General features: G+C 38.0%; 4 protein-coding genes across 4 annotated transcripts in view; all 4 read right to left on the bottom strand.

The window, feature by feature from the left end:
• Positions 1–972, bottom strand: part of abca12 (ATP-binding cassette, sub-family A (ABC1), member 12) — a 66563-nt gene extending 65591 nt beyond the window's left edge. Inside the window, exons 1-2 of the mRNA XM_053329156.1 lie at positions 907–972; positions 645–738 (exon numbers count right to left, since the gene is read on the bottom strand). Coding sequence (XP_053185131.1) covers positions 645–738; positions 907–972 — 160 coding nt within the window. The remainder of the gene's footprint in view (positions 1–644; positions 739–906) is intronic.
• A 3824-nt stretch (positions 973–4796) lies between these two features.
• On the bottom strand, positions 4797–13677 carry pofut2 (protein O-fucosyltransferase 2). The gene is made up of 9 exons (XM_053328154.1): positions 13502–13677; positions 11308–11561; positions 10936–11080; positions 10613–10723; positions 9949–10015; positions 9530–9655; positions 8744–8924; positions 8373–8496; positions 4797–5995 (listed from the first exon to the last, which is right to left on the bottom strand). Exons 1-9 carry the CDS (start codon positions 13675–13677, stop codon positions 5842–5844), a joined length of 1338 nt encoding a protein of 445 aa, XP_053184129.1. The 3' UTR covers positions 4797–5841.
• A 556-nt stretch (positions 13678–14233) lies between these two features.
• LOC128367567 (trans-1,2-dihydrobenzene-1,2-diol dehydrogenase-like) lies at positions 14234–17308 on the bottom strand. Its single transcript, XM_053328158.1, has 7 exons — positions 17171–17308; positions 16482–16593; positions 16129–16292; positions 15790–16042; positions 15546–15670; positions 15265–15415; positions 14234–14785 (listed from the first exon to the last, which is right to left on the bottom strand). Exons 1-7 carry the CDS (start codon positions 17258–17260, stop codon positions 14673–14675), a joined length of 1008 nt encoding a protein of 335 aa, XP_053184133.1. The 5' UTR covers positions 17261–17308; the 3' UTR covers positions 14234–14672.
• A 2213-nt stretch (positions 17309–19521) lies between these two features.
• LOC128367563 (tubulin alpha chain-like) lies at positions 19522–25670 on the bottom strand. Its single transcript, XM_053328152.1, has 4 exons — positions 25556–25670; positions 21482–21704; positions 21041–21189; positions 19522–20794 (listed from the first exon to the last, which is right to left on the bottom strand). Exons 1-4 carry the CDS (start codon positions 25556–25558, stop codon positions 19820–19822), a joined length of 1350 nt encoding a protein of 449 aa, XP_053184127.1. The 5' UTR covers positions 25559–25670; the 3' UTR covers positions 19522–19819.
• Between the last annotated feature and the right edge of the window lie 720 nt (positions 25671–26390).

Consider the following 26390-nt stretch of genomic DNA (forward strand, 5'->3'; position numbering starts at 1 on the left):
ATAAGAATGAGCTTGCAGTCGATTGGGTTGATAAATAATAGACTACAAATAACATGTCATCAGTTTGGGGATCAGCTTACATCTCAAGGGCTCTTGAGAACGTCTGAGGATAATACTCCATTTGTGTGCCCTGATTGTGAAATTGGAATGTCCCCTTGTGTGTCGCTGCTATCCTTTACATTGACCAACAAAAACCTGCGCTATGAGTCAATATTGTATCAATGCAAACTTTAACTGACTGAAGCTTTGCCTTTAGTTCCCAATTAGAGATTTTGCCAGACTCTGAATAAAACTTTTGATATGTCAGAATCATTTAATTACCTGTTTTATATGTTTTCAGTGATGACAATACATTCTGAAAATAAATACACTGTAGATATAGAGACCTTGTTCTTGTTTCTTTGATTGTTTGTTTATCTTTGCCTTAATAAAAAAATCTAAGTTTGACTTTGCCCAAGCAGCATTCACACAGGGCTATTACAGTCCACTCTGTAATGTTTTGTTGAATGCTTCGTTCTATTTGCTTTTTACACTGTGTTGCATCATTCTGTTAGATTTTATAATATGAAGACCTGTCTTTGCAAAGACACAAACAAAACAGAGACCTACATAAAAGCACCTCTATCTATGTGTTTTACACTTACATGTGTCTTTTATCACTGCAGGGAAGTGGTTGCGGGTCACGATGGTAATGATGAAGATGATTAGAGGCCAGATGATCAGGGTCAGGGACCATAACTATAAGACAGCATATCAAAAAACAACAATCAGTGCACAGTAATCATTTATTTATGAGAAGATTGTTTCCAAAATGGCACTGAGACACTCATTTCTTACAGTATGTCTCAGTTAATGGTAAATTCAGCTCATGGAAAATAAGAATCTATGTGCTTTAATGTCACTCACCGGCTGTCTGATGACACCCAGCCAGTTCTTCCAGAGAAGAAGTTTCAGCTGCCGGAAGGCGGCCATCATTAGATGAGGCTAAAGTAATGGAAAATGATGTTAGTCCATTGACAAATAACTGAGACAACACAGATTAATAATAGGAATTTGTTTTCAATACACTACAGAATGTAACAGTATGCTTTTGTATTTTTATGTTCGTGACTTTTAAGCCATAGTGGATGAGAAGTCCTTAGAGAGCTCAGAAGAATGGACATTTGAAACTTGGCTACTGAGAGGACAAAGATTGTGTGATATGACCGAAAGCTCCAGAACAGTACACCTTTTGGTGAGTTAAATTGTCAACTGAATACAGTAGGTGGCGTCAACAGTTTCAATGCTTTCATTTCTTATTCTTCAATTAAGAGTTAATCGGCTTTTGGTGATGATACTCCACCTAACAACTCACATCCTTTCAATTAGTCGATTTTAACCGTTTGTGAGCGTTTCAAGTCTCCCCTTTGAATAACAACAACAAAATTACAATTTACACCCCAATTATCTCTTACATTTGGACTGACATTTCATCTCCTGCCTGTGCTTGAAGGATAAAACAAGCAATCAAAAATAAAAATAATGGAAAAAATTGGAAGGGTTAAGGGAAAATAAACAAGTATATTCAAAATTCAGTCGTGACCCAGCTGTCCTGACCTCACCACCCACCCCAGATCCCCCTGGGGGCTTCTTTGTTCTCAGAACAAAACCAAAGACCAATTTAGTTATTTTTTTTCTTTCTTTCTTCCTCTGGTTAATACTGTCTTCCTCTTTTTATCTCTCTACCCTCTATATCTTTCACACACGGGTACTACAATCAGAAAATCCAAGCCAAGCATTATGCCCTTTTTTGTTTGTTTGTTATATAGCTGTTCTTCCTGATTATATTATTATAGCTGCTGTTTTCATATTTTTTTCTTATTTTTGTTTGAATGCAGTTTTCCTCTACTTGTTTTGTACTGTACTGTCATATGTGGCTTTATGTTAGTCACCTGTATTGCACGATAAGCACCATAAGCTTGTGCAATGAGGCTTTGAACTATTAAGAAATAACTCTGTGGTAAGACATACTCAGTAAACTAATCCATATTGGTATAATTCTTCACACTCCTGCCTCAGTCAAACAACTGTGGCTTAGTACATCTTCTTACTAAAGCAGACATAGCACATTACTCCACCGTTGACCTCTCTCCTAGCTGCCGGTGGAATTTAAAATAAATATAAAATGTAGATATCGTCTATCAGGTTTTATATGGTAAAGTCCCTGAATGCATCTCCGAATTACTACATCCATATAAAAAGCTACAGTCTCTCAGGTCTTTGCTTTTTGGATGCTCACAGGGCCCAACTTACTGTCTATGCCCTTAAACTTGAGAAACTTTACCTTTAACAATTACACCATCCAACTCAATTGGTATTAAAAACAAAAAACAATAATAAAACATATTTCAAAATGTAACATTCACTGGTTTTCTTGTTTCATAAACCTATTTATGTATGTTTTTTTTATCATGTTTGACGCTTTGTTCTAAATGTTTTTCATGTTGACAATTGTGATGTTTGTTTTTAAAAAATACATTCTTATTTACTAATGCCTTACTAATACCTCAAGACTTCATTAAAATGTCAACTATGTTTCAGTGCTTTACATTTTAACTTCATTTTCATCTTTCAGCACTTTCCATTTTAGTGTCACTATCTCAACTATTTCAAAGATGCAGTGACTACACATACTGTACACATGTACTGTAATATTTCTTTGTCATCAGTCAACCTGCAGAAACTGTTTGAATGACATTAAATAACTTTGATAATAAAGAAATGTATCCTTGAACTTACCTAGGCAGTGACTATCCTCTGAATTGATAAAATAGATTGTTATCTGACTGTAGCTCGCAGACGTTGAAGAAAGGACATGGCGCTGCAGGTGGCCCCTAGCAGGATGCCCTTTCCATCAGTTGGTTATTGGAAAAGAAAATCAAAGAAAATAAAAAGGGGAAAAAAAGGGAACAGAAAAAACAGAAATATCCTCTTTGAATGAGACCGCAGTTGCTGTAAAAATGCTGACTTTAACAACAACTTTGTCCTTTCAGCTCCTCGCCCTTTTGCTAGTGTGTGTATGGGTGACTCTGTGTGAGAAGATAAATCTGTGGGAAGGGCGTGTAGTCTGACTGCAACCTGTCCGCCCAAAACAGAGGAGCAGCATGACGCCTGGGAGCAGATTACAACACAAACACACACATACACATGCACACGCACACGCACACACACACACGCGCAACACACCTAGGCTATTACTGACAGACTGGGGGGGATTTACATTAGGAAATCAAACAATTTTAGGATAACCATACTAATCCACTTTTAGGACAAGTAATGACACACATATATTTCAAAGGTCTATTAAAGCTGTTACGGCATGATATTCCTCTAACAGTGGATAATAAGCGCCATAATAATTATTTCAAAGTGTGCTTTTGAATGAGAAGAATGCAACACCATTTTTGAATGCAGATTTTTTTAGGTTTTTCAAGTAAATGTGTGTTTACTGCTCTCAAATGTGAAAATGGGTACAAATCTGACCTGAGCAGTATTCAGGGCAACATCTACATCATTTGGAGTGATAAAGTGATAAATTAAGGAATGGAGAGAAATAAAGATCATACACAATTTTTCTATAAGGTACAGGATGGATTAAGAGGGCACAGGACAACACCAAGCATCACATTACACAAGCTTGTGAGGTGTTGTCAGGGAGGTGTGAGTCTCCATTGGGAAAAGTCACACTGATATCATGTGGGGGATCCACAGGGAAACATGTAACCAAAACCATTAATTATACTAGGGGGGAAAAATAATAATGTAACAAGCAAAAGTATATGAGTGAAAGAAAACTAAAAGGTATTTCACTGCATGTGCTCACTGTCTTAGCCACACCTGACATTACTGTACATTTACACAACAGTGTATGTAGGCAAGAGGCAAATATTTCAGCAACTGTGCACATGAATAAAGCTATGCTGAATGATGAGTGTTTTTCCATTTAAAGCACAAGCTTACATTACACAAGACAATCCAGTCAGTACTGTTCTTTTTCTACCAAGCAAAGCATTATGGGCCTACAAAAATTCTTTTCATTTAAAGGCAAAACAATGGACAGTTCTATTGCTTAGGGTGGGGCCAAACAAGGGTATAGGTGACATCCAACACTATTGTTTTGTTCATCTTGTAACATCAATAAGAATTTCCTTATCCGGCTAGTCATACTGGTTTTTCTATCTTGGTACCATGTGACAAAAATGCATCAGGGCTATACTGGTAAGGAGAATGCAGGTTAAACCATTGGCACAGGAGGCATAACAATTCATCAGGTTAATGAACTTGAGTTAAAGTCAAGCAAAGATATTTTCATCAGGTTTTCCCAGAAGGGTTCCACAGCTTCATGTTGGGGTTTTCTGTTAGCACCAGAAGTAGACAAAAAAACATATAAAGAGACACAGACACAAACTAGAAATCTCTGCTGCTGTTTTTCTGACTTACATTAATTTAGAGGCTCAGAGGATGTACAATATTCTGACTCCCTCTCCTAGCACACTCTTTTCTTTTCAAGTTTTTTTAAAACAAAAGACCAGAAACTATAAACACATGATCCACAGTACTGCCGTCACTGAATAACCAGTTTGAGGGAGTTTTTAGATTACAAGTACAAAGTTTTCAGGTACAGGGATTTTGAAAAGTAAATTCGGTAAACCTGACTAGGATATAATCTAACCTCATTTACAATAATCATTTAATGTCATTTACATCATCACTGTCTACAAAAAACAAACATTTTCACACATCTGTTTCCTGTTGTATTCAGACTCTGCTAAATACTTGGTTTTATTCAACATCAAAATCATACACCTGATGTACAAACAGACACATTTTTATCCAAATGTGTGGATCCTCTGGAGGACTAGGGAAAAAGGGTGTATTGCAAGATAATAGCTTGATGTCTGGCTAGTGTTGACAAGCCACAGTAACTCCTTTGTGTAATCTCATATCAACATGTATAATTGGCAATATTACCATATTGTGCTCTATGTCTGTTGATAAAAAAGACAAGGTGGAAGGAAAACAGAAATTCTTGATGATACTGTTATTGAAGTCAAATATCTGGTTATGAGCTGCATTTCCCTTCTTTTCAAGCATCAGTGATAGTGTAATGTAACAAATGTTAATACTGGCACTCCATACAAATATAAAATAAGGGAAGAAAATATTTAACACAACACTGAAATATGGTGGAAGCAGAAGGGAAATGTACATATTTTAACAAATCTTAAGTCAGGAATCATTAGGTATTTATGGTTTCTACCGCTTCACCTCATTAAAAAAAAAAAAAAAAAACTCCTGGTTTAATAGATTACAGAATACTTAACCAGGAGTCTTTTCAAAATACAACATTTAAGTCAAATAATGAAGGCTTAGCACCTCTGAATAACGTCAAACCTAATCATTGCAAAATTAAAAAATGTTAGTATGAGAATTTTCCCATGAAGCCACAAAACACTGTCTGTTGAAGTCATGTAAAGAGTACCAGTGTTGCTGGTACTAGTAATAAATAACAGAAATGATGTAAAATGCCACACTGTCATAAAGGATCCACACTAAATATTTGCAGATGTAAGTGTTAAAACATTACAGCAATACATGTTTGGCAGCACAGTCTTGGCCTTTTGAGCTTAAGGTTCAGTCACAATGGTCACTACAGACCTGATTGCACAACTCAATAACCATAAAAAGTAAAAAATAAAATAAAACAGGAGAACAATTCAAATATTTTGTAAATTTCATACAAATAAGTGTCTTTCCATGCTGCTTTTTGGCACTTGTGTGTGTCAGCAAAGTCAGATGACATCAGTAAACTATTTTCCAGTGCGTAGGCTGTTCACATTCTTTCTCAGTGTCCCCACAGAAACGACTGTATGTAGTTTTGGGGTTAAAACCTAGGATCTCCCTCTCTTCATGGATCCGGAAAGAGAAGGTGGACACTGATGTACCTATGAAGAATCTGAAAAACAGAACAACCAAAAAAAAATCAATAAAGACAGCAAAAGCACCATGCACCTTGCTTCAATGGCACGTGACATTCAGTGACCTTATAATGTACTTTCACCCTGACTAGTTTTTCAAGTTTAAATATTTTACTTGTGCAAGTTCAGATACAATATGACAGTGAGATTAATTAGCTGGCATCAGTTTACTAATACTCAGAAACTACCTTTTTAAAAAGTTAGTTAAAAAATACAGTGCATTCAGAAAGTATTTGAACCACTTAACTATTTCACATTTAGACACTTTTTAAATAACCTTGCCTTTAAAAAAAAAAAAAAATCAGCACACAGGAAAATCAGATGTTTCTCAAATCAGAGCTTTAGGATAGACTGTCAGCATTGCTATTTGCAAGTAATCCAACCAGATTTGTGTGTCCAGACATTATCAACCTATCTGCATGGGTTACTGTGGTAACGACATAGGCGTCATTAAGTATGCACACTGATGATGCAGCATGCGGCAAATGTGGCAGCATGAAAAAAATGGATATTCATCATCCTCCCAAAGGGCCTGCAGCCAATTCATTTCAGCGTCTGTCCATGGATTGTTCTCTGGTTGTCCTCCATACCACTCTGCTAGTAGCAGCATGGATTCTGCTCAGCTGGTCTGATGCACTTCCATCATTGCATTTGACATTGTTTTTGTGTGTTGCATTGCTAATAACATGACATACTCTTTGAAACACGATTTGAGTGGCCAAATGAGACACATCTGTGGAGATCTGATTGGAATTATATTTCAAACCACCCCCAAATGTGACTTAGATCCAATTTACCAAAAATCACATTTCATGTGGTTTTTTGCTGTCCAAACTTTCTAAAATCCATCTAGATACAATCTGGATATGCCAAAAAACTGATTTGAGCTGGCAGTCTGAACAAAGCTGAAGTCATCTGAGTGGCTCTGTGAGGCTTTGGAGTTTGACCATGAATACATTGTGACAGGATACAGTGCTGCCTCTCAGCTTTGCAGCCAATGTTTTCCAGTGGCCACTCGCAGTATTACAGCAAAAAATACTCATTTGGCCCAAAAAGCATTTTCCCCATAGACCACTATTTTAAGAGACATCTGTAAAACTGTTGACAGGAAACCTCAAACTGCAAACAAGGTAAATTATGACTCGTTCTATCATGAATTTTTGATCCATGGATGTTTTATTTATAACATTTTCCTCAAGCTGAGAAAAGAGATTCTGTGTGAAAAATCTGTGACATGTGACATGGGCGCTGTCAGTGTGAGAAACACTACTACACATGTTCAGTGGGCCGCATGCTCAGAAGCCAGAAACTATTTTGGTATAGCCGCCAGGTGAGCAATTCTTTTTTTGACTGAATAGGTGCTATATTCAGTCAGGTATCCAACTCTTATAATACTTACAAAATGCTAATGTCAGCATGCTAATGCAAACATGCTGATACTCAGTTAGCATGTATAATGTTAAACATGTTCACCATATTAGTTTTTTTGTTTTTTTTTAGTATATTTTTTCGGGCTTTTTTGCCTTTAATGTACAGGACAGTAGAGATAGACAGGAAACAGGAGGCAGAGAGAGGGGAATGACACGCAGGATAAGACCGCTCGGCACGGGATTTGAACCGGGGTCACCTGCAACGAGGACTATAGCCTCAACACATGGGGCGGGTGCTCAACCCGCTGAGCTATGCTCAACCCCCACCATCTTAGTTTAATGTGTTAGCACGCTAACATTTGCTAATTAGCATTAAACATAAATTGAGCTGAGCTTGAAGGGAGTAACAAAAAAAATGCAGTTATTTGATCATAAACCAAAATAACAAATTAAAGTTTTGATCTGATGAATTTGAAATATTCTGAAAGGTCAGGGGATCACAACAGCTGTTACAATTAATCTTGTAGGGAAAAAAATGTCTATACCACCCTAAGGCAATCCATGTACACAGTTTATTTTACACTCAAAGCTAAAATGTCAATGTTGCCACACAAAAAGTCAGGAGATCACATCTCACTGACATACCTGGAAACAACAAGTGTCTGTAACAGACATTTCACTGGATTAGTGAAAACTTTATACAGCTGGTAGTGCCAGAGGAAATACCAGCGGATGATCAACAAACACATTTGATGAACTTCATGGCAATCCACTCAATATTTGTTGAGATATTTCAGTCTGGGCCAAAGTTTACCACCCGAGAGAAACACTGTGCATAAAACACAGTTTCAGCAACTTTTGCAAACTTTTCAAAGGTTAAATCAACACTTCATCACATGGGCCAAAAAACCTCTCTTTGCCTCTTTATTGTCCATTGACCTGTTATGTGAATCATTACGTAATGAACTCATGTAAACCAATTTACCTTGCATGAGCACAGATCCACTGGTCGATGATGGCCACCCCTCCATCTTTAAGGAGCTCCAGGTCTTCTGTGGATGGTGCAAACCGCACCATCTCTGGTAACAGCCTGTTGAGCTCCTTCAGATCTATAACATTGCATTGATTACACAGGATTATATAAACATTTATTGTGATTATGAATTATACTGACATACTATAAGTGGTTACAATCATTATACAATACATACAAGGTCTGATTTACATTATTATCATAATACATAGGATTCTGTCTTGTTGCGTCGCTGCTGTTTAAGAAAAGGCAAAATACTGCGGCAGTCATGTCAATGTAACAATTTTGACATCTCTACATTGTCATTGCTAGTATATCATTACCTTCCTCATCTGCATCTGTTGCAACAAACACTTTGTCAAGTTTGTGTTTCTTCATCAGGCTGCGTATTTTTTTGACTGCCCCCTTAAGGCTCGGTACGTCCTCTCTGTGTCCCCAGATAAAGTCCTTTCTGCGCAAGTGAACCCCAAGATATGGACCACCCTTTGCTGAGCCCAGCTTGGCCTGAGGAGAAAATGGAAAAATAGCAGAATACTGAAGAAATGATGTATTCAGAACTTAAAGTTTGGTAATTAAAAGGCTTAAATGAACGATTGCTTTAAGATTAATCAATCACAACATCTATCTAAGAAACTGCAAAATCTAGAAATGGAGAGCAGTGCATACATTCATATGAAAGACTTTATGTCAATTTATGACACAATAATAGCTCACAATATTATAGAATAACTGGGAGGAAGTTTGTGAAATTGTATTGCTCAGATGTTCAATTTTATTGTTAACATTAGCTTTCATAATAACAAAAGTGGTTACTTCATTTGATTAGTGGACAGATACTAGATATGGTGTGGCTCAATAAAGAAAAAAATGTAATTTCTTGATAAAAATACTTTTTATCAAGTGTTCTAAACAACAGTGAAATCTGTTATTGAGAATGATTTAATTAACTGAGGTTATTAGCTCAAAAATGAATAAAAGTCAAACAATTACAGTCTGGTAACTGATACAGTAAATAGAAATGGTCCTATTGTTAGTGTATAATGTAAAATCCCACAGCCTTAATTCCATCAGTACAGTCACAGTCATAGCAGTCGGACACAATGACTCACCTTCATGCGAGTCCAGTCCTCACTGTATAAGGTGTGGTCTCGGTCATCTGTAGAGTTCAGGTACTTTGCTCTGAAGTTATCGCCTATGAGTCGCAGGTGCTTGGCAAAAACCATACTACGGCGGGTCTAAACACAGACAATTACACAGATTCCAACATTATTTTACACACAAGACAGTATGCCTTACAGCCTTGGTTTAAAAACAACCCCCCTCCCCCCAAAAAATGTAATTCCATAATGTAAAGTTATTATCAATTATGTTCACTGACAATAACAATGCTACAGGGTAACATGACTGCATGAATAATAACCAACATTTCCTAACACTGAGCTCACACCAACTAAAAAAATATATAAGAATAATACGTCACCTAACACACCAACATACTGTTAAAATATAAGCCCATAACTTGACTTACATCCCAGTAATCCTTCCCAGCATAGTGGTCATGGAGGAGTGTCTCGGCTCGGTCAAGCATAACAGAGCTGCAAAACAGCAGCATACAAACAGGTTAATCCCTGTAAGTGCCACCATGATCTGAGAGAGCATACTGTAGTTAATACCACACTTAAATACCAGATCGTCTTTCAGCACTTTTTATGCTTAAAACTCTGACTGTTTCACCTTGACATTGATCCTTTTGGAACATACATTATCTCTCTTTCTTTAAACAAATATACTGTGTTTTTTTAGTTGATTACCACATACCGGTACTCACTTCTTGAAAGAAAAAAAGACCTATACAGAAAGTGGTCAGCTATCTGTAAAATAATGCAAAGACCAGAAAGTGCTGTTATATTTAAGTTATTTTACAATTACTATAGAAAAAGCCAGATTTAACTTTGTGTTTAAAGGCCAGAATATTTAACATGCTGTACATCGGTTACTTAAAACTGTCACTCAACCTACTTTCGATGCTGAAGTGTAAAAATTGATATTGCATTAAATCAAATATTATTTACAAAAAGGATGCAATTAGATAATTATAATGAAACAAGACAAACTTTATCTGGTGTCAAGACACTGTGTTAGTGTGCGTGTATATGGATATTTTACATCAATATGTTTCTTTGAGGACTCACGTCGCTGTGATGTTTTTCTGAAGAACTGGGGCCATGATGGAGGCATGGCCTTGGGCTGATATACACGTTACATTTCGTGCTCTTGTCTCCTCGAAGCCCCAAAACCAGCCCCTTGGAAACAGACACAAACAAGACAGATAAGACAGATGATGATAAACGGAAAGGACAGAGGTGTGTGAGCAGGAGGGATATCATTAATCAAAAATAACTGGGAAAATTATCCATCTCTGTGTTTTAGTCTATGAAAATTAGAATTACTTTTCTTTGGTGATAGAAAATAAAAATATTTAAAAAATCCTTTGTGTAAAAAAACCCCAGCATACCTGTAGTAGCCCTGCTTGTCTTTGGAGTACAACAACTTCTCAATGCATGGGCGCTCGTCAACTTTTTCCTCCCATTTCCCGTCAGTCCATCCCTCAGCGTAGTTCTGCAGCACCAGGACCTGATCGATAAACGGGCCTCCATTCTCTAGAACCAAGTGAGGAACAAAGCACACTGATTTGGTATTTGACTGCAACACACCTAATAAACTGACTGGGGAGCACTTTGTTTTAACAGCAACTTAATAAGTGGTGACTGTTCAATGTGAACATCATCGTTCAGATAATGAGGTTTCAGTAGGTTTGCACGCCACACAAATGAGTACATTTCAGAAATTGTAAACCTAGTCTGAGTCACCAAAATAAAAAGCTCACCGGCGATGAATTCCTCATACTCAATGACAGGCACGTTGGCCTGCAGGCTGGTGAGGCTGAAGAACTCTCCCCAAGGGATACGGATCTGGTGGATGTTGGGGCTCTGCCAGTGATACAGGCGACCCCATGGGGGAAGCACAAGAACCCAGTCATCCCCTTCCTTCCTCAGAGTTTTCACCAGGGAGGCCATACGGATGTAGACATCTCTCCGTAGGTTGAAACCCTCAGGGGGGTTCACATCATACAAAAGGTACCTGAGATGAGAAGAGAAGATGTGAGATCTTGAAGACTGAAGGAGTTCCATTGAATAAAAGCAGCAGGAAGATAGAGAGCGGGGTGTCTTCACAATACATTGAACCTTCCACATTCAAACCTTGGTCAAATTCAAAGTGTCATCAAAGTGCTTCTTTCCAGAGTATATTTCCTCTAGGACCTATAATTGGTTATAATTCAAAACATTTTAGAAAGCTATTCCTTCTTTCTTGGCAATGTAGATTAAGTAAACAAGTTTTTAACTATCCGAGCAGTTCACATCTTGTGTTGTCCTTTAAAATGTTCTTTTCTATTACCAGCTGGCTCCCATAGTCATACAGGACCATCAGAAAAACAACTCACACTAACCCGAACAAACAAAGCTGTGCCAGGTGGTCGGAGAGGAGGATTTCTGCCACAAGACAAGGGCTTTCTTTACAGAAAGGGACTTGCACACCATCACATGTTGCTATTGCGTCATTATTCCACTTATAAACTAAAATGAGAAATGCGTAGTGCAATTTTTTGAGAAAATATATAACATTTATAATACACCTTTATGACCTTTACCAGCAGACACAGGACCAGCTTTTCCAGAAGCTATTGCCACTCCTAAATAGCTGAACTGCACTGTTGTCAAACTACACTTTACATTTCACATGCCTTGTTTAATCCTGGCACTTGCATAAATGTCAAACTGGATGTAACATTGTACACTGCTTTCAACCCCCACCTGTTAAATAATGTACGCCTATTTATTGCACTTGTCATTTTCACACATTTGATTTCTTGGGCCATAGCACAGTGCATATTGTCTTTGTACAGTCGATATTTAATTTCAAGTTTTATATCCGATTTCAAAACAATTATTATTCAATTCTGTGAATATATGTTTTCTTTAATGTTAGTACTACCTTATTTCATATTATTATCATCATTACCTTATATTCTTTGTATGCTTGTACTATGCTTTCTTAGCTAATGAACATATTATGATGGCAGTGAAAGCACCATCATACCTATTTACTCTGGGATTTTTTTATTATTATTATTATTTAAAAGAATATACAAGCAGTCATTGCATTTCATTAAATAAAATAAAAAATGTAGATATAAAGTAAACATAATAGTTAAAATAGAAAGAAAAATGAGAAAAATAAGGACATATAGGAGACTTCTTCAAGAAGACATTTCTGAGTAGATTTTGACTATTGACAGCCTTTTCTTATTTTTAAAGACTCACAATAATACCCCCATTCACTCTGGGTGGGACATGCTGCTCTATTACTGAGTGCTTATGTCACATATTGAGCAGAGAATACCCCTGCAAGCTGCTAAATCAGATCCATAGCCTGAGCAAACAATTACCAATGACAAAGTATCACCATCAGTAAGTAACCCATACAACCTTATGTCATAAGACATCACACAACATCCTCTCTTTCTTCTTTCATAACACGAATTACACACGATGATTACCATAATGGTAAAAGTACAAGTAAACACACCCTTAGAAAGCAATATGTCACATTAATAGCCAGACAGTCATCAAAAAGGACATCGAAAATACGCGAGACTAAGGTGCTCAATAGACATAAAAAATAAATTTAATCATAATATGGTGCTGCCGAATTTCACTATATAGTGGTGTGTTAAACGTATTAAAAGGTGCGTCTGCAAAGGATGCATAGTTATCATACGTTAAGAAGCCATTTAATCATTAACTTTTTGAATGGAGTCAGGTACACCATTAATATTACCTCAATAAGACTGCGGGTCGTGACAACAAAAGGAATAGGAATACAGCATTAAAACAGCGAGAGTGTAACCTGAAGCGACAGTGTCTGCATACGTTTTAAAAAATGAGTGAATTTAACCTGTTTTGTGTTAGCCATGAGTAGCTAGCTAACAGTAACAGCACTTAACATGTCAGTGAACTCACCGTAGATCCCGAGCAGCAGCGATGGGTACAGTAGCCGTGTGACTTGCACTAAACACATTGTCCGTGTTTGCGCTTCTGAATGTTGCGAAGGCGACAAAAATAGATAACCAGAATGCGGTAAAATAATAAGTTGAAGCAAGGAAGATCACTGGCATTTGTAGCTCTCTCTCCGCCATATTTCCTCTGAGCCACGCACTTCCCGGAAGGGTAAAAAGCGTCTGTGCTGTTGCCGAGCAACCACCAGACACAGCCTTCATGTAAAGAAAGCTGTTTCTGAAAGTGAAGCACATTTACGCCAATAGGGCCTATGTGATAAAATAAGTATGTATTATAATAAATCATTATTTTTAGATACTAAGTCAATATTCTGAGATAGTATCTCAAAATAATGAGATACTATTAGATGAGAAACTATATAACTAAGTAGGCCTAATTATTTTTTTCAGATTGGTGGAAATGGGCTTCAATAGCCTACTGCAAGAACACATTTTTTAGCACAAATTAGAAAAAAAAATAATAATAATAGACATAATAATTAACTTTATATAGCCTAGCACCTTTTAAAAACAGACAATGAAATACAGTAAGGAGATAACAATAAACAAATTACATCACATACAAGAAAGTCTATAGAAATGATCGAGTTTTGAAAAGTGATTTAAAAGAAATGACCAATTCTGCAAGCCTTATTTCCTCAGACAGGTTGTTCCTAAGGCGAGGGGCCCAGATGGTGAAAGCGCAGTCAACTTTAGATTTCAGCCTCCACTTTGGAAGAGCCTGAAGGGCCCCACCTGAGGATCTAAGACTGCAGACTGGCTCATACAGGGTTTACTTCTAATATACACTGCCTGGCCAAAAAAAAAGGCACCACCAAAAAAGAGGTCACACACTCTAATATTTTGTTGGACCGCCTCTGTAGTTTGACACTGGAAGGCTATTTTCCCATTTATTTGCTGAAAGTGGAAAGTTTTACTGTGCTATGAAAATTCATTCAGAATTGAGTTTACAGTGAATGTAGGACATACTGTACAGTTAAGGCTAATTTATGGTTGGTTTTAATAAGTATAGCTCAACAGTTGCTACCTGAGTAGCTACATTAGTACAGTGTACGCTGTTTAAAAATCATGTCACAAACAACAAAATGAAATGAGAGTTCATCACTGAGAATATATCACTGGATGTTGTCCTGGTCATATGTCACGTCCAGCTGTCTTCTGGCATCATCTATAACTTCTGCCAACAGGCTGGAGTGAGCCCACGGCATCCCTGGACTCTCTTTCAGTCCTGCCAGGAAACAAGCAATGACAAAGTAAAAGAGTAAAGCAGAAGACAATCTCTTACTGCATCAAATCATATCTGCAACAAGGCATCTAGGGTGTGTTATTCTGTTACACATTTAGCAGTAGCATGTGACTAAACAATGGAGCTGATCATATCATATCTTCCATAACAGAAATAATTACACTGAAGGTACATTTGTTTGATGTTATTCTTGATAAAACAGTAACAATTGATTATCAAAATTTTAGTCCGACTAGTCAAGTTTATCAAGTCAAGAAAAACATGTGACTCGAGCTTGTGAGAATTTCCTTACTCATTCTTTAACAGAGTAAATATGTTTGGGGACTCTTGGTGACTGTCAAATAATTATAATTTTAATAAATTCACAGTTAAATTTAACAAAATATTGAAAAAGCTGATGAATATCAGACTGATCAAAGCATAAAAGCTGTTACTTCTTTAAGCAATAGAGTATCTTGTACCTTTCAGCAGACACTGACGGACCTCCTCAGCTTCGTATCGTAGACCTGTGCTGTTGGTGAAGTTTAGTGGCATGCCAGCCTCAGGCAGGGGGAACTCTGTCTCTTGACCATTCACCTCCAAGGTTGTGGGGCACCACATATGGTGGGGTACCTTATTGGGAAATTGTCATGTAAGTTTTGATACAAATTTTAACATCTCAAACATTCAATAAATAAACCTAATGTTTTGAAATGCTCTCATTTTGAATTTGTTTGAATATGTATGTTGTATTTCGTGTTACCTTAATGACACCTTTGGTTCCAGTGATAACAGCATCACAGGTCAGGTTCATAGTGATGGAACAAGTGCAAACGGCAAGTCTGTTTCCGGAGAACTTCAGGACCAAAACTACAGTTCCATCAACACCTGGGCAGAAGATGCAGATTGATATTTTATCCCAAAAAAAATCTTCATCAACTAAAATGATTCTTTACAGAATCAAGTATAACATTTGCTTGGTTGGTAAACTTCCTTTGGACAATCACCTGTATCTATGGAATGTCCTGTGGCTTGAATGGACTCAGGCCTTTCACCATTAAAGACCAAGAAGATAAATTGCAGACAGTAGATGCCCAGGTCAAGCAGTGCCCCTCCTCCAAGCTCCCTCTCAGCCAGGCGGGGGATGTGGGTGAGAGGAGCCCCCAGGTCAGCCCTTACCATCTGCACGTCACCCACCTCACCCTGGCTTAGCAGTCTCCTCACTTCCAGGGATGCAGGGAAGAAACGTGTCCAGATTGCCTGGACAGAAGACATGAGGTGGCTTGGACAGATGAATGGTGAATGGTAAGTGTGATTTTGGTTAAAAATGGCTGAATTTAAGATACCTCCATGAGAAAGACACTGTTGTCTTGGGCTGAAGTGACCAGTTTTTGCACCTCGCTTGAATTCATGGCCAAGGGCTTCTCGATGAGTACATTCTTTTTGGACTTCATAAAGAGCTTACCAGTACTCAGGTGGTATGGATGGATGGTGCCAATGTACACCACATCTACAGAGGAAATAAGGCTGGTGTTCAGTATATAGAAACATAATTTAGTGCATTTTTAAAAACATTTAATACGTTTACTACATTCTTGCACTTGGCTGAGATTCTGTAACAAGCCTAAAGACACTTCAGCTGAGAACTTAAGTTAATTTAGACCAAAAAAAGATTATGCTGCATGCTGAAAGAACCCACCAATATCCGGATCTTGTGCCAGCTCCTCATAACTTCCATATGCTCGAGGGATGTTGTGCTTTTTGGCAAATTCTTGAGCATGCTGCAGGTCCCTTGCAGCAACAGCCACTATCTAAGGATGAAAACTTTGTACTTCACTTTTTTAAAAATACTTTTGGAAATGCAGTAGTTATTTGCATTGATTTTTGTGCAAAAGATGTCATCATTAATGTTCTTTCTGGTGTTTTCAGGTCTAGTGATGACAATGCTCTGGCCCAACATTTGATGAGCAGAATGTAGGGAATCAGTGTAACAACTCTGACAACTGCCCCAAATAATACATGTTAATAATCAAATATATACAGTTCATTATTTATTTCCTCATGTCGGTTTTCTCTCTTTTGTGGTGTTAATCAAAAGTATAGTGGATGAGGTGTGCAACAAAATTAAGGTATTGCACCAGCACCAAATACTAGTTGACTGCACCCACCGGAAACAGATATGAGGAGCATCGGCAACACTTTCGCTCTTCATTGTACACTGAAGGGAACTGTATATAATTTAATTATCTAATCAACGTGCTTATTGAAAACGGTTTTCATTATTTATTACTGGTTGCGCGCTGAGGACAAAGTATTGCACCATTACCACTTTATGCAACATTTTGGTGGGTGTGTGCATCCACTAAAAAAAAACATGGTCAAAGTTACCTTGTGGTCCTCGGGAGGTAGGGTCCGTAAAGCAACCGAGAAGTCATGGCTTATCTTGCCTGCACTGCATATCCCCCAGCGTGTTGCCATTGCCAGTGTTACGTACTTAGCTCAACTGTTGAGTAACCAGCCGTGTGTTTTCCAGACCTCATGGAGTGTAAAAAAAAATAATTTACGTAAAGTGTGACGTCACCCGTTTAGTTTAGTTTTTTAGTTTTTTAATTGAAACAACCGTGGAATCTATGCGTGGAATAAACAATCCGGCAAACATCACATCACGCATACAATCTATGCAACTCATAAGTCAGTCAAACGAGGAAATAAAGAATATGACATGAAAACAATTAAAATAAAAGTTAAAATAAAAAAATATATTTTTTTATATATCTATTATTTTCACCAACTTTGATTATTTTTAGTCAAAGGTTTCAGGGAATAGTTTTTCATAGTGGTTTATTAATTTATTGTTTTCCTGGCAGGAGATTCAGGGCTTTAAAATCACATAGACTGAGAGACAGTTTTTTTAAACAGGGCAATAACAATACTAAATGCAAACATCTGACATGAATCATCTCTATTGTACTTTTATGCACTGCTACTTTTATATTTATTTTAATTTATATGTGATCGATTGAACTTGCTTGTTTGCACCGGAGGGGACAGTAGTCCAATTTCGTTGTACTATTGTACTTGGTATGATTGTGCAATGACAATAAAGATTTATCTTATTATATTCACTAGCAGAGCTGTCAACTCTCACGCAATCAGAGTGAGAGTGACGAAAATGGCCGTTTTCACACGCACTCACGCCACGCTGCTATTTCTCACGCTCTCAAAAATAATTCTGATCTATCTTTTTTAAATGATTAGTTACCCTTAATGTGGTTCAAACACTGTCACAACAAAATGTTCAGGATATTGTTAATTTACTGAAACTAAATGTTGGTATTTTGTCTCCTTTATGTTTCTGTGACAAAGGCTACTGACTGAGACTGTCAGTCAGATAACTGTGATGAAGAAGCACATGCTATGTTAGGAAGGTAGTCAGTTTTCATTTGATTGTTACTGTAGAGATGACTGGTCTGTTTTTGGTTGACAGTCTCTTGGTTTGATGCTTGCCTCCATCCCCAGATAACATGGACATAAAGAAAGTCATCACTGGTAGTAATCAGTTAACTTCAGCTAACTACACCTGTGTCTCTTAAGGACAGGAGCTCACTAATAAAAGCCTGGCTGCCTCATTCATAAAATTGACAAATATTCTACATTTTGAGGAGCAATCTTTGACCTACTGCTGAGGGCTTTGGGTAAATTTTTCCTGTGAAAGGAAGGTTGGTTAGAGGGGCAAACAGTACCCAAGTACAGCTGTACAGACACATACAACAAAAAGTGGTGACACACTAGGAATACAAGGGAGGTACAATGTGACGACATGGTATGCAGAGGACAAGGTCATAACTTAAGCCACAAACATAGAACACTAGCCACAACAATAACAACACAACAATAAGAACAGACAATAACAGAGATGCAGATAAAAATTATCTTATAATAATCTTTATGGCCCAAGTGGGAAACAAACCCCAGTCTCTGGCATGATCGTCAGGCATTAGCAGTTGGATAGAACTTCAACATTTAAATGTTTTAAATTTGTGAAATTTGAAAATTCGACTCCACAAGTCCCTGGTTATACCAATGCTCAAAGCCCATGTGCCGTGCCGTATCAGATGGATTGGTCAACCCAATGAGGAGAAAAGCCTGGTCTACCTGATCATGCAAGACAGCCCAATCAGGACGGCGTTGTGCCCTCCCCAGTGCTTAATTTGTAAATTATTGCTCATGAGGGACTTTCACTTGTTCACAGAGATACCAGGATATCCCAAATGTCTGTGAGAAGGAGGGCTGTGGGAACATAGGGTCTACATTTTAATAATCTCTTAGAAATGTGTGAACATAGAGCTGTGGGAACATGGAGGGCCTAAATTTGAATAATTATTCTGTTAAAATTATAGTTTGTTATTACAATTAATGAAAGTTATGTACAAATCATATATAGTTAAACAGCCCATCACTTCCTTTCCAGGGGAGTTACTGTAATAAATAGAAGTGGCTTCACAAACTGGATTTGACTGGACTCTAGTGGCTGTGCTACAGAACTACAGATACTGAACATCCTCAGAGTTTGGGAAAGCAATGACACAGCACAAACTTTATTTTAGTAGGTCTACAAAAACAAATATGCTGATCATGGCACAAATTAAACAAAATGTTTCATACCTCATAGAAACAGTATTTTTTAGTCCTGTTGAGTGCTTTAGGTTAAAATAAATAAACAGAAGGCAGTCTCTTTCATGATAATATTTATTGAGCAACAACAGAGTTCAAACATATAAAAACTGGGTCATTGCACAATGTTTGACTTATTTTGATAAAACTGAAAATAAACAAGCAGACACTGACAATAAACCTGTCAAAAGTAAGAATTTTGATGGCACAACAAAGAAATAACTTCAGACCTTCAGGCTGAAGGTAAATTTTTAGGTAAATAAAAACAAGATGTTTCTGACTTTGAAACAAACAAACAGAGTATGCTCCATTCCTTAAATATCTGCAATTTAATAAATAGAGTAATTTTGATACATGGTCTGTCTAATATTCCTCTCCTTCCTCATCCTCTTCAAATGAGTCAATCCCCACCTCTTCATAATCCTTCTCCAGGGCAGCCATGTCTTCTCTGGCCTCTGAGAACTCCCCTTCCTCCATTCCCTCCCCAACATACCAGTGGACAAAGGCCCTCTTGGCATACATGAGGTCAAACTTGTGGTCAAGACGAGCCCAGGCCTCAGCGATGGCTGTGGTGTTGCTCAGCATGCACACAGCCCTCTGAACCTTGGCCAGGTCTCCTCCAGGAACCACTGTTGGAGGCTGGTAGTTGATACCCACCTTGAAGCCTGTGGGGCACCAGTCCACAAACTGGATGGTGCGTTTGGTCTTGATGGCAGCAATGGCCACATTTACATCTTTGGGCACTACATCGCCACGATACAGCAGACAGCAGGCCATGTATTTGCCATGACGAGGATCACACTTCACCATCTGATTAGCTGGCTCAAAGCAGGCATTGGTGATCTCTGCAACAGACAATTGCTCATGGTAGGCTTTCTCAGCAGAGATGACAGGGGCATAGGTGGCCAGAGGGAAGTGGATACGAGGGTAGGGCACCAAGTTGGTCTGGAACTCTGTCAGGTCAACATTCAGGGCTCCATCAAAGCGAAGTGAAGCTGTGATTGAAGACACAATCTGGCTGATGAGCCTGTTCAAGTTGGTGTAGGACGGGCGTTCAATATCAAGGTTCCTGCGGCAGATGTCATAGATGGCTTCATTGTCCACCATGAAGGCACAGTCAGAGTGCTCCAGGGTGGTGTGAGTGGTCAGGATGGAGTTGTAGGGCTCCACTACAGCTGTGGAGACCTGAGGGGCTGGGTAGATAGCAAATTCAAGTTTAGACTTTTTGCCAAAGTCAACTGAGAGTCTCTCCATTAGCAGAGAGGTAAAACCAGAGCCAGTGCCTCCCCCAAAGGAGTGGAAGACCAGGAAGCCTTGGAGACCAGTACATTGATCAGCCTACAGATAGAGAGAAAACAGAGAACGATTGATGAAAAACAAAACTAAGAAAGCTAGTGCTTAGTAAAATTTATTTTCACGCTAAAGTTCTTTGATGATAAATGATCAAAAATGGTATCAGTATTCTATAATTGTCATTATAACATACTGTTAAAATCCACTTTTGTTCAACACCTTTGGAGCTCTGTCAGAGGACAAAGCCAGTCTAAAAAAAATAATGAAAACATAACCCTTATGCTGCCTTACCAGTTTACGGATCCTATCAAGGACAGAGTCAATGATCTCCTTGCCGATAGTGTAGTGTCCACGGGCATAGTTGTTGGCTGCGTCCTCCTTTCCTGAGATTAGCTGCTCAGGATGGAAGAGCTGGCGGTATGTTCCTGTGCGCACCTCATCTGTAGAATTACAATACAAAAGCAAAAGTTGGGAAGACTAACTCATCTATTTTAGTAAGTGCTATTAGTGGGAATACAATTTATACATTTGAATAATCTCTTTATTTATTACAGTGTATTACAAAACCTTTTACAAAATACTTCTTTGGGTTATCGCTTGAAAATAGAATGATTAAAATGATTACAAATTTGACATGAAATCTCTATTTTGCAAATGCGATGCATGATATGTTGTTCCTGATACCTAAAAACACACCAAGCTTCATTCATTAACCCTGCTGTTGGTACTGACCAATAACCGTGGGTTCCAGGTCAACAAAGATTGCTCTGGGGACATACTTCCCAGCCCCAGTCTCACTGAAGAAGGTAGTGAAAGAGTCATCATGGCCTCCTATAGGCTTGTGGCTGGGCATCTGGCCATCTGGCTGGATACCGTGCTCCAGACAGTAGAGCTCCCAACAGGTGTTCCCCATCTGAACACCAGCCTGGCCTACATGGACAGAGATGCATTCACGCTTGGAGTGGGTAGGGGGATAGATAGAATGAAGAGTAAGGAAAAAGGAGGAGAGTAGGACGTGAAAGGGTGGTGAATGATTGATGGGAAATGTAGAGGAGACAAGAGAAAGTGGCAAAGAAGGGAAAGGATTGATTATTATTAGCAACTTTATATTGTTCTCTTGCAGTGAAATAGGACAGCTTTATATTAAAAGGATGGTGACTTTTGTTTTGAGTATCATTTTAACATATTTAGCATCAGATTTTACACCAAAAAAAACACATTTGAAGAAATCCACAACAATAATTTAAAAGTCTACCACTAGGTGGAAGCAAAGAGATATACAGGGGAAAGAAGGTTGAAGGTGAAATAACAAGCAAAACAGATTTGCTGCAGCTGTCACTGTATCTCATGTGACTGTGCATGAGGAAGGCGCACAAACTAAAATGGAGGTAGAGTTCAGAGAATTTCACATTTATACTATGAGGACAAACAAAATGGAGGCACTACTAGCATGATCAAATCTCAGTACTTAAAACACTGAACACTGTGTTATGTTCATACGCAAAGTTAAATATATCTTTACAAACAGCAAATGGAAAAGTAGACATTTGTTTAGTTCATGGCAAGGGTTCATGGCATTTAAAGCTCTTCAAGATCTATAGAGTAAGGTACCAAAAGATTTACAAAGCCCAGTAGTATTAAAATGCACTTTATCCACTACTGTTATTTTGTATACAAACAAAAAAATGAAATCATGGTTTTTCCATGTAGATGAGTTTCAGGATTTGATTACACTTTACATTTATCACTACATTTGCACATGTAAAGTTTTGAAATACTTTATATGGCCTTCGTGTTAAACAAAACAATTAACTTTAGTCAGACAATCAATAGTGATGCTTGTCTAATAATTCAATCTAAACTGAATTTGAGAAAAACAATGACAATATATTTTAATTGTACTTGGAATAACACTGATTTGATTGATTTCATTTACAGAGTACTGATTCAGACTAGGTAGGGTTGGGTTATGTATTGTTAAATGAGGTGAGTTGACCACACCCTTTATATTATAGCTATCCCTTTTAAACATTTCTAGTGGTACTGCGTCACTGTGAGCAATATTACAAATCAACAATTTGACTGATTTACGGTAGCAATGGATTTTTTTTAAGTAAAACTTAAGACTAAAGATTCGGGTTGATCCACACAGTGATGATCTAAATTAACAGTTTTCATCAGTAATAGTGTAAAATAGAAGTAACACTTAGATGTTGGGTCATACATTTAAAATCAGTGTGTCAATTAATTCCACTCCATACAGCTGTGACAACCTTTCACATATTATATATCCACCTTGTTTTGTGACAGGCTGCTATCTTTATCCTTTCCAACTTTCCCCTTCTAAATTCATCAGATTGACACGTGAATGTGCCAGTGGGTTAGGGATTCCAGGGGGGGGCAGGGGGGCTTATGTGGTGGAAGGGTTTAGAAAATTATGCTTAATTACTGTAAAGTTTGTGAAATCTCATTAAACCCATGTTGGACAAGAATGTTCATGTATTCAATACTATATCACCAGCAGTTCCCAGAGCTTCTCTTCTCTTCTCTTTAATGACCGCAGCAAATGTGACCCTCCTTCTTCTGGCCTGGGTTTCTAGGTTAGCAGAGCTCTGCGCAGCAGCTATTTTAGGTTTCTCACGTTAACCTGACACCTAGCCGTAAAGTGACTAACTGTTGCAGCAAACACTGACTGGCAGTCCCCAAAATAGTGGTCCCTGCCAGGTCGAAAACGTATCAGCAGAAATACATTTTCTAGACCCTGTCACAATGCGAAAGAGAAAGTGAATGGAGATAGAGAGAAAAAGAGCAATTTGTTAAGAGCTTTTTCAGGTCAGCAGACATGGGAGCGGAGATCCCTTAATACCCAAATATTCACAGTACATTCTGTAACAGAAAAATAGACATAATGCACCATAAAACATGTCGACACCAGAACTACTATGTGTTAAGTTTATTATAATGTGTTGGCCATGCATCAAGAGACAGCAGAAAATATATTTGTGTTCATTTCTTTTTTCTTTGCTGTTTGAATGTTTATGGCATTATTTAACTTTTTTCCTGGTTTAATTTGTTATTTGCACTCCAATGAGGTTTGATTGATCCGTCCAACAGAGTCAGGTGTAGGTCAGACTGGCATGCCATTTTGTATGAAAATTCATCCTTGATGATGACAACTCAATGATTTTGGAGACTGCTCATTTCTTTCACAACAACAACAAACTAAAACCTGCCACCAGCAGGTTAAAGTGCCAACTTATTTTTCCTACCAGCTGTTTTTTTGTTGTTGTTGTTTTTTTGTTTTTTTATCTGTTCCATTAACGCAACACATCTGTGCTCCCAAACAGATTTCTGCCCATTGGCTCAATAAAGGACTCCTCTAGCACCAATTGGTTTAGTTTTTTACCTTGTGACAAACTACTGCTCAGAATGTGGTTAATCACAGATCAAGATGAACACTGTTAATTATGAGTGATCATCATGGCACCGCCTGACTGTTGCATTGGACATCGTTCTGTCCTCCCTTCAGGTCTCATGTCATTTTCAAATATAGCAAAATGACTAGTGGTCAACCTCGTTAAGAGCGACATTTGTGTATCACAACGCAAAGTTGAATTTGGTGCTTCCATCACTCTTTCTGATGCGTCATACTGAAGTTAAACCTGTAATGCAGCTCATACTGCAAGCATTCGTTAAGCCACTAGAGAAAATCTCTTAGACAGGGAGTGGGGAAATTATATGAATTCACTGAAGATCCTTGGTCTAGTGAGATTTCTATGTATTTTTTAAAACCCTTCCTTGATGTTTTATACCTTACATTTAGTACACAGCTCTCAGTTGGACAATTTCAATACAATAAAAAAAACACACACATTAAACAGGAACTATGTTTTATGAGTCACAATTATTTGATCAGAGTGGGAGTACTGCAGTAGTGTATTCAGTACACAATGAAACCCAGTGGTTTTCATAAGCATTACTGACAATGGTAGCAAGCTGTGTTTATACTACGCAGTGCAAACAGAAGATAAGGGTGTGTGTGTGTGTGTGTTGGCTGAATTCCTGACACTGGTGCATAAGACTAACCACCATGGTATATCTCAATCACTTATTAAAAATCAACTTAACAACTACTAATGTCATTCACAGGGGTTATCCCTGTTTCCAATTTTACAGTTGAAAAAAACAAGTACCTTTGCTTACTACTGTAGGCCTATAGAAGTTTGGGTTTGTTTTTTGCCCTGCAGAAATAGGCTACTTGCTTTTATCTCAATCTGAGCTGACATGCTTTATGGGGCACACCTAAATTCCTCACTGACACATACTATGTGGCTGCACCACACCTAACCACCTTGTAGCCTAACATAACTTAGCCTATTAAATGCAATGAGGCAATCAAGGTGTGCTTTATAATAATATATAAAATGTTTAAAAATATATAGATAATAGAATTGTTGTTTGTTATCCTTTTCTCCTGATGTGCTGAAAATATAGATTACTCATCACCACCTGCTTATGCAGGCCAGCAGCCAAATGCAGCTCAGCTTTTCTGCAGTCATTGAGTCAAAGATCTATTTCTGACTCAAGGGGTCCTGCTACAGGAGAACACAGAGGGAGCAGCTGAGAGTTGCTGCATCTCACCAAGGACCGTGACACACTTTTCCAAGCACATTTAAATACCGGGGGTTTGATGACACATAGAAAACTGAAACAGTTGGAAATATTCTCAGTCGTAGGAAGATAAACAAAAATAGAGAACTTCGGTGTGGACAGTTCTCTGACAGAAAAACTAAAAAATATACTTACCATTGTGCCTTCTAAGTAGATTTTCCTTTGAAAGAAAAAAGAAGCTGCAGTTAGCTTTACTTTGCGTCGTGCCTCTCACTACGGCCGTCAATGTGGTCCGGGTGAGCAAGTAATGCCAGGTGGGACGAGGACTCGTCACTATATTCAACTGCAAACCACTCCCACCTGTCTTTGACGAGAACGCGCAAGTATGAGCGCGCAGGCCACCAGCAGTGCTTTTCAGTGCTAGTAGGCTACTGGATAAACCATGACCTGCATATTTTCGGTGTTTCTCTGTTTCAACACACCTGATTCAAATAATCAGCTCGTCATCAAGTGCTACAGAAGCCTGATAACAACACGTTCATTTTAATCTGTGCTGGATCAGGGACAGATGTAAAACCTGCAAGACGAGGTGCCTCAGGAGCTGCACTGAAAAACATGTATTACAGGATCTTACTGCAGAAAATGGAGTCTTCCTTTCGGAGAAATTTGGGTTAATGGGTAATGGACCTTTATAAAAATGTATTTTATAATTTTATCCAAATACCACAAACACAATAGCTGTATTGTGTTGTGATGCAAAGTTCTTACAGCACATGCGAATAAAAATAAATACCAACACGATTCACAGAGAAAACTCCTACAAAGGCTTCAACACAGGGGGGATTCTAGGATCAGACCTTTAGGGGGGCTCAGCTCTTAATGAGAATATGACATATAATGCCCAGCAAGTGTTCAAACCCCATGCTAAATTATTAATTTCACTGGATAATGTAAATTACAACAAGAAATATTAATACATAGTAGAGTGGTCTACTATAATGTATAAAAATAATAATGGTCCACAATAAAC

This window comes from Scomber japonicus, chromosome 11 (assembly GCF_027409825.1).
Source record: "Scomber japonicus isolate fScoJap1 chromosome 11, fScoJap1.pri, whole genome shotgun sequence".
Lineage (NCBI taxonomy): Eukaryota > Metazoa > Chordata > Actinopteri > Scombriformes > Scombridae > Scomber > Scomber japonicus.

Coding starts and splice junctions, on each gene's coding strand:
- LOC128367567 (XM_053328158.1), bottom strand. CDS start 17,260: ATGGCAACACGCTGGGGGATATGCAGTGCAGGCAAGATAAGCCATGAC. Junction 16,293..16,481: donor GGCACAAGATCCGGATATTG/GTGGGTTCTTTC, acceptor TTTCCTCTGTAG/ATGTGGTGTACATTGGCACC. Junction 14,786..15,264: donor CCGTCAGTGTCTGCTGAAAG/GTACAAGATACT, acceptor GTTTCCTGGCAG/GACTGAAAGAGAGTCCAGGG.
- LOC128367563 (XM_053328152.1), bottom strand. Junction 21,190..21,481: donor CCTGGAACCCACGGTTATTG/GTCAGTACCAAC, acceptor GTAATTCTACAG/ATGAGGTGCGCACAGGAACA. Junction 20,795..21,040: donor TTGATAGGATCCGTAAACTG/GTAAGGCAGCAT, acceptor CTCTATCTGTAG/GCTGATCAATGTACTGGTCT.
- pofut2 (XM_053328154.1), bottom strand. CDS start 13,677: ATGGCGGAGAGAGAGCTACAAATGCCAGTGATCTTCCTTGCTTCAACT. Junction 11,562..13,501: donor GCTGCTGCTCGGGATCTACG/GTGAGTTCACTG, acceptor TTCTCATCTCAG/GTACCTTTTGTATGATGTGA. Junction 10,016..10,612: donor CAGAAAAACATCACAGCGAC/GTGAGTCCTCAA, acceptor GCTGTTTTGCAG/CTCTGTTATGCTTGACCGAG.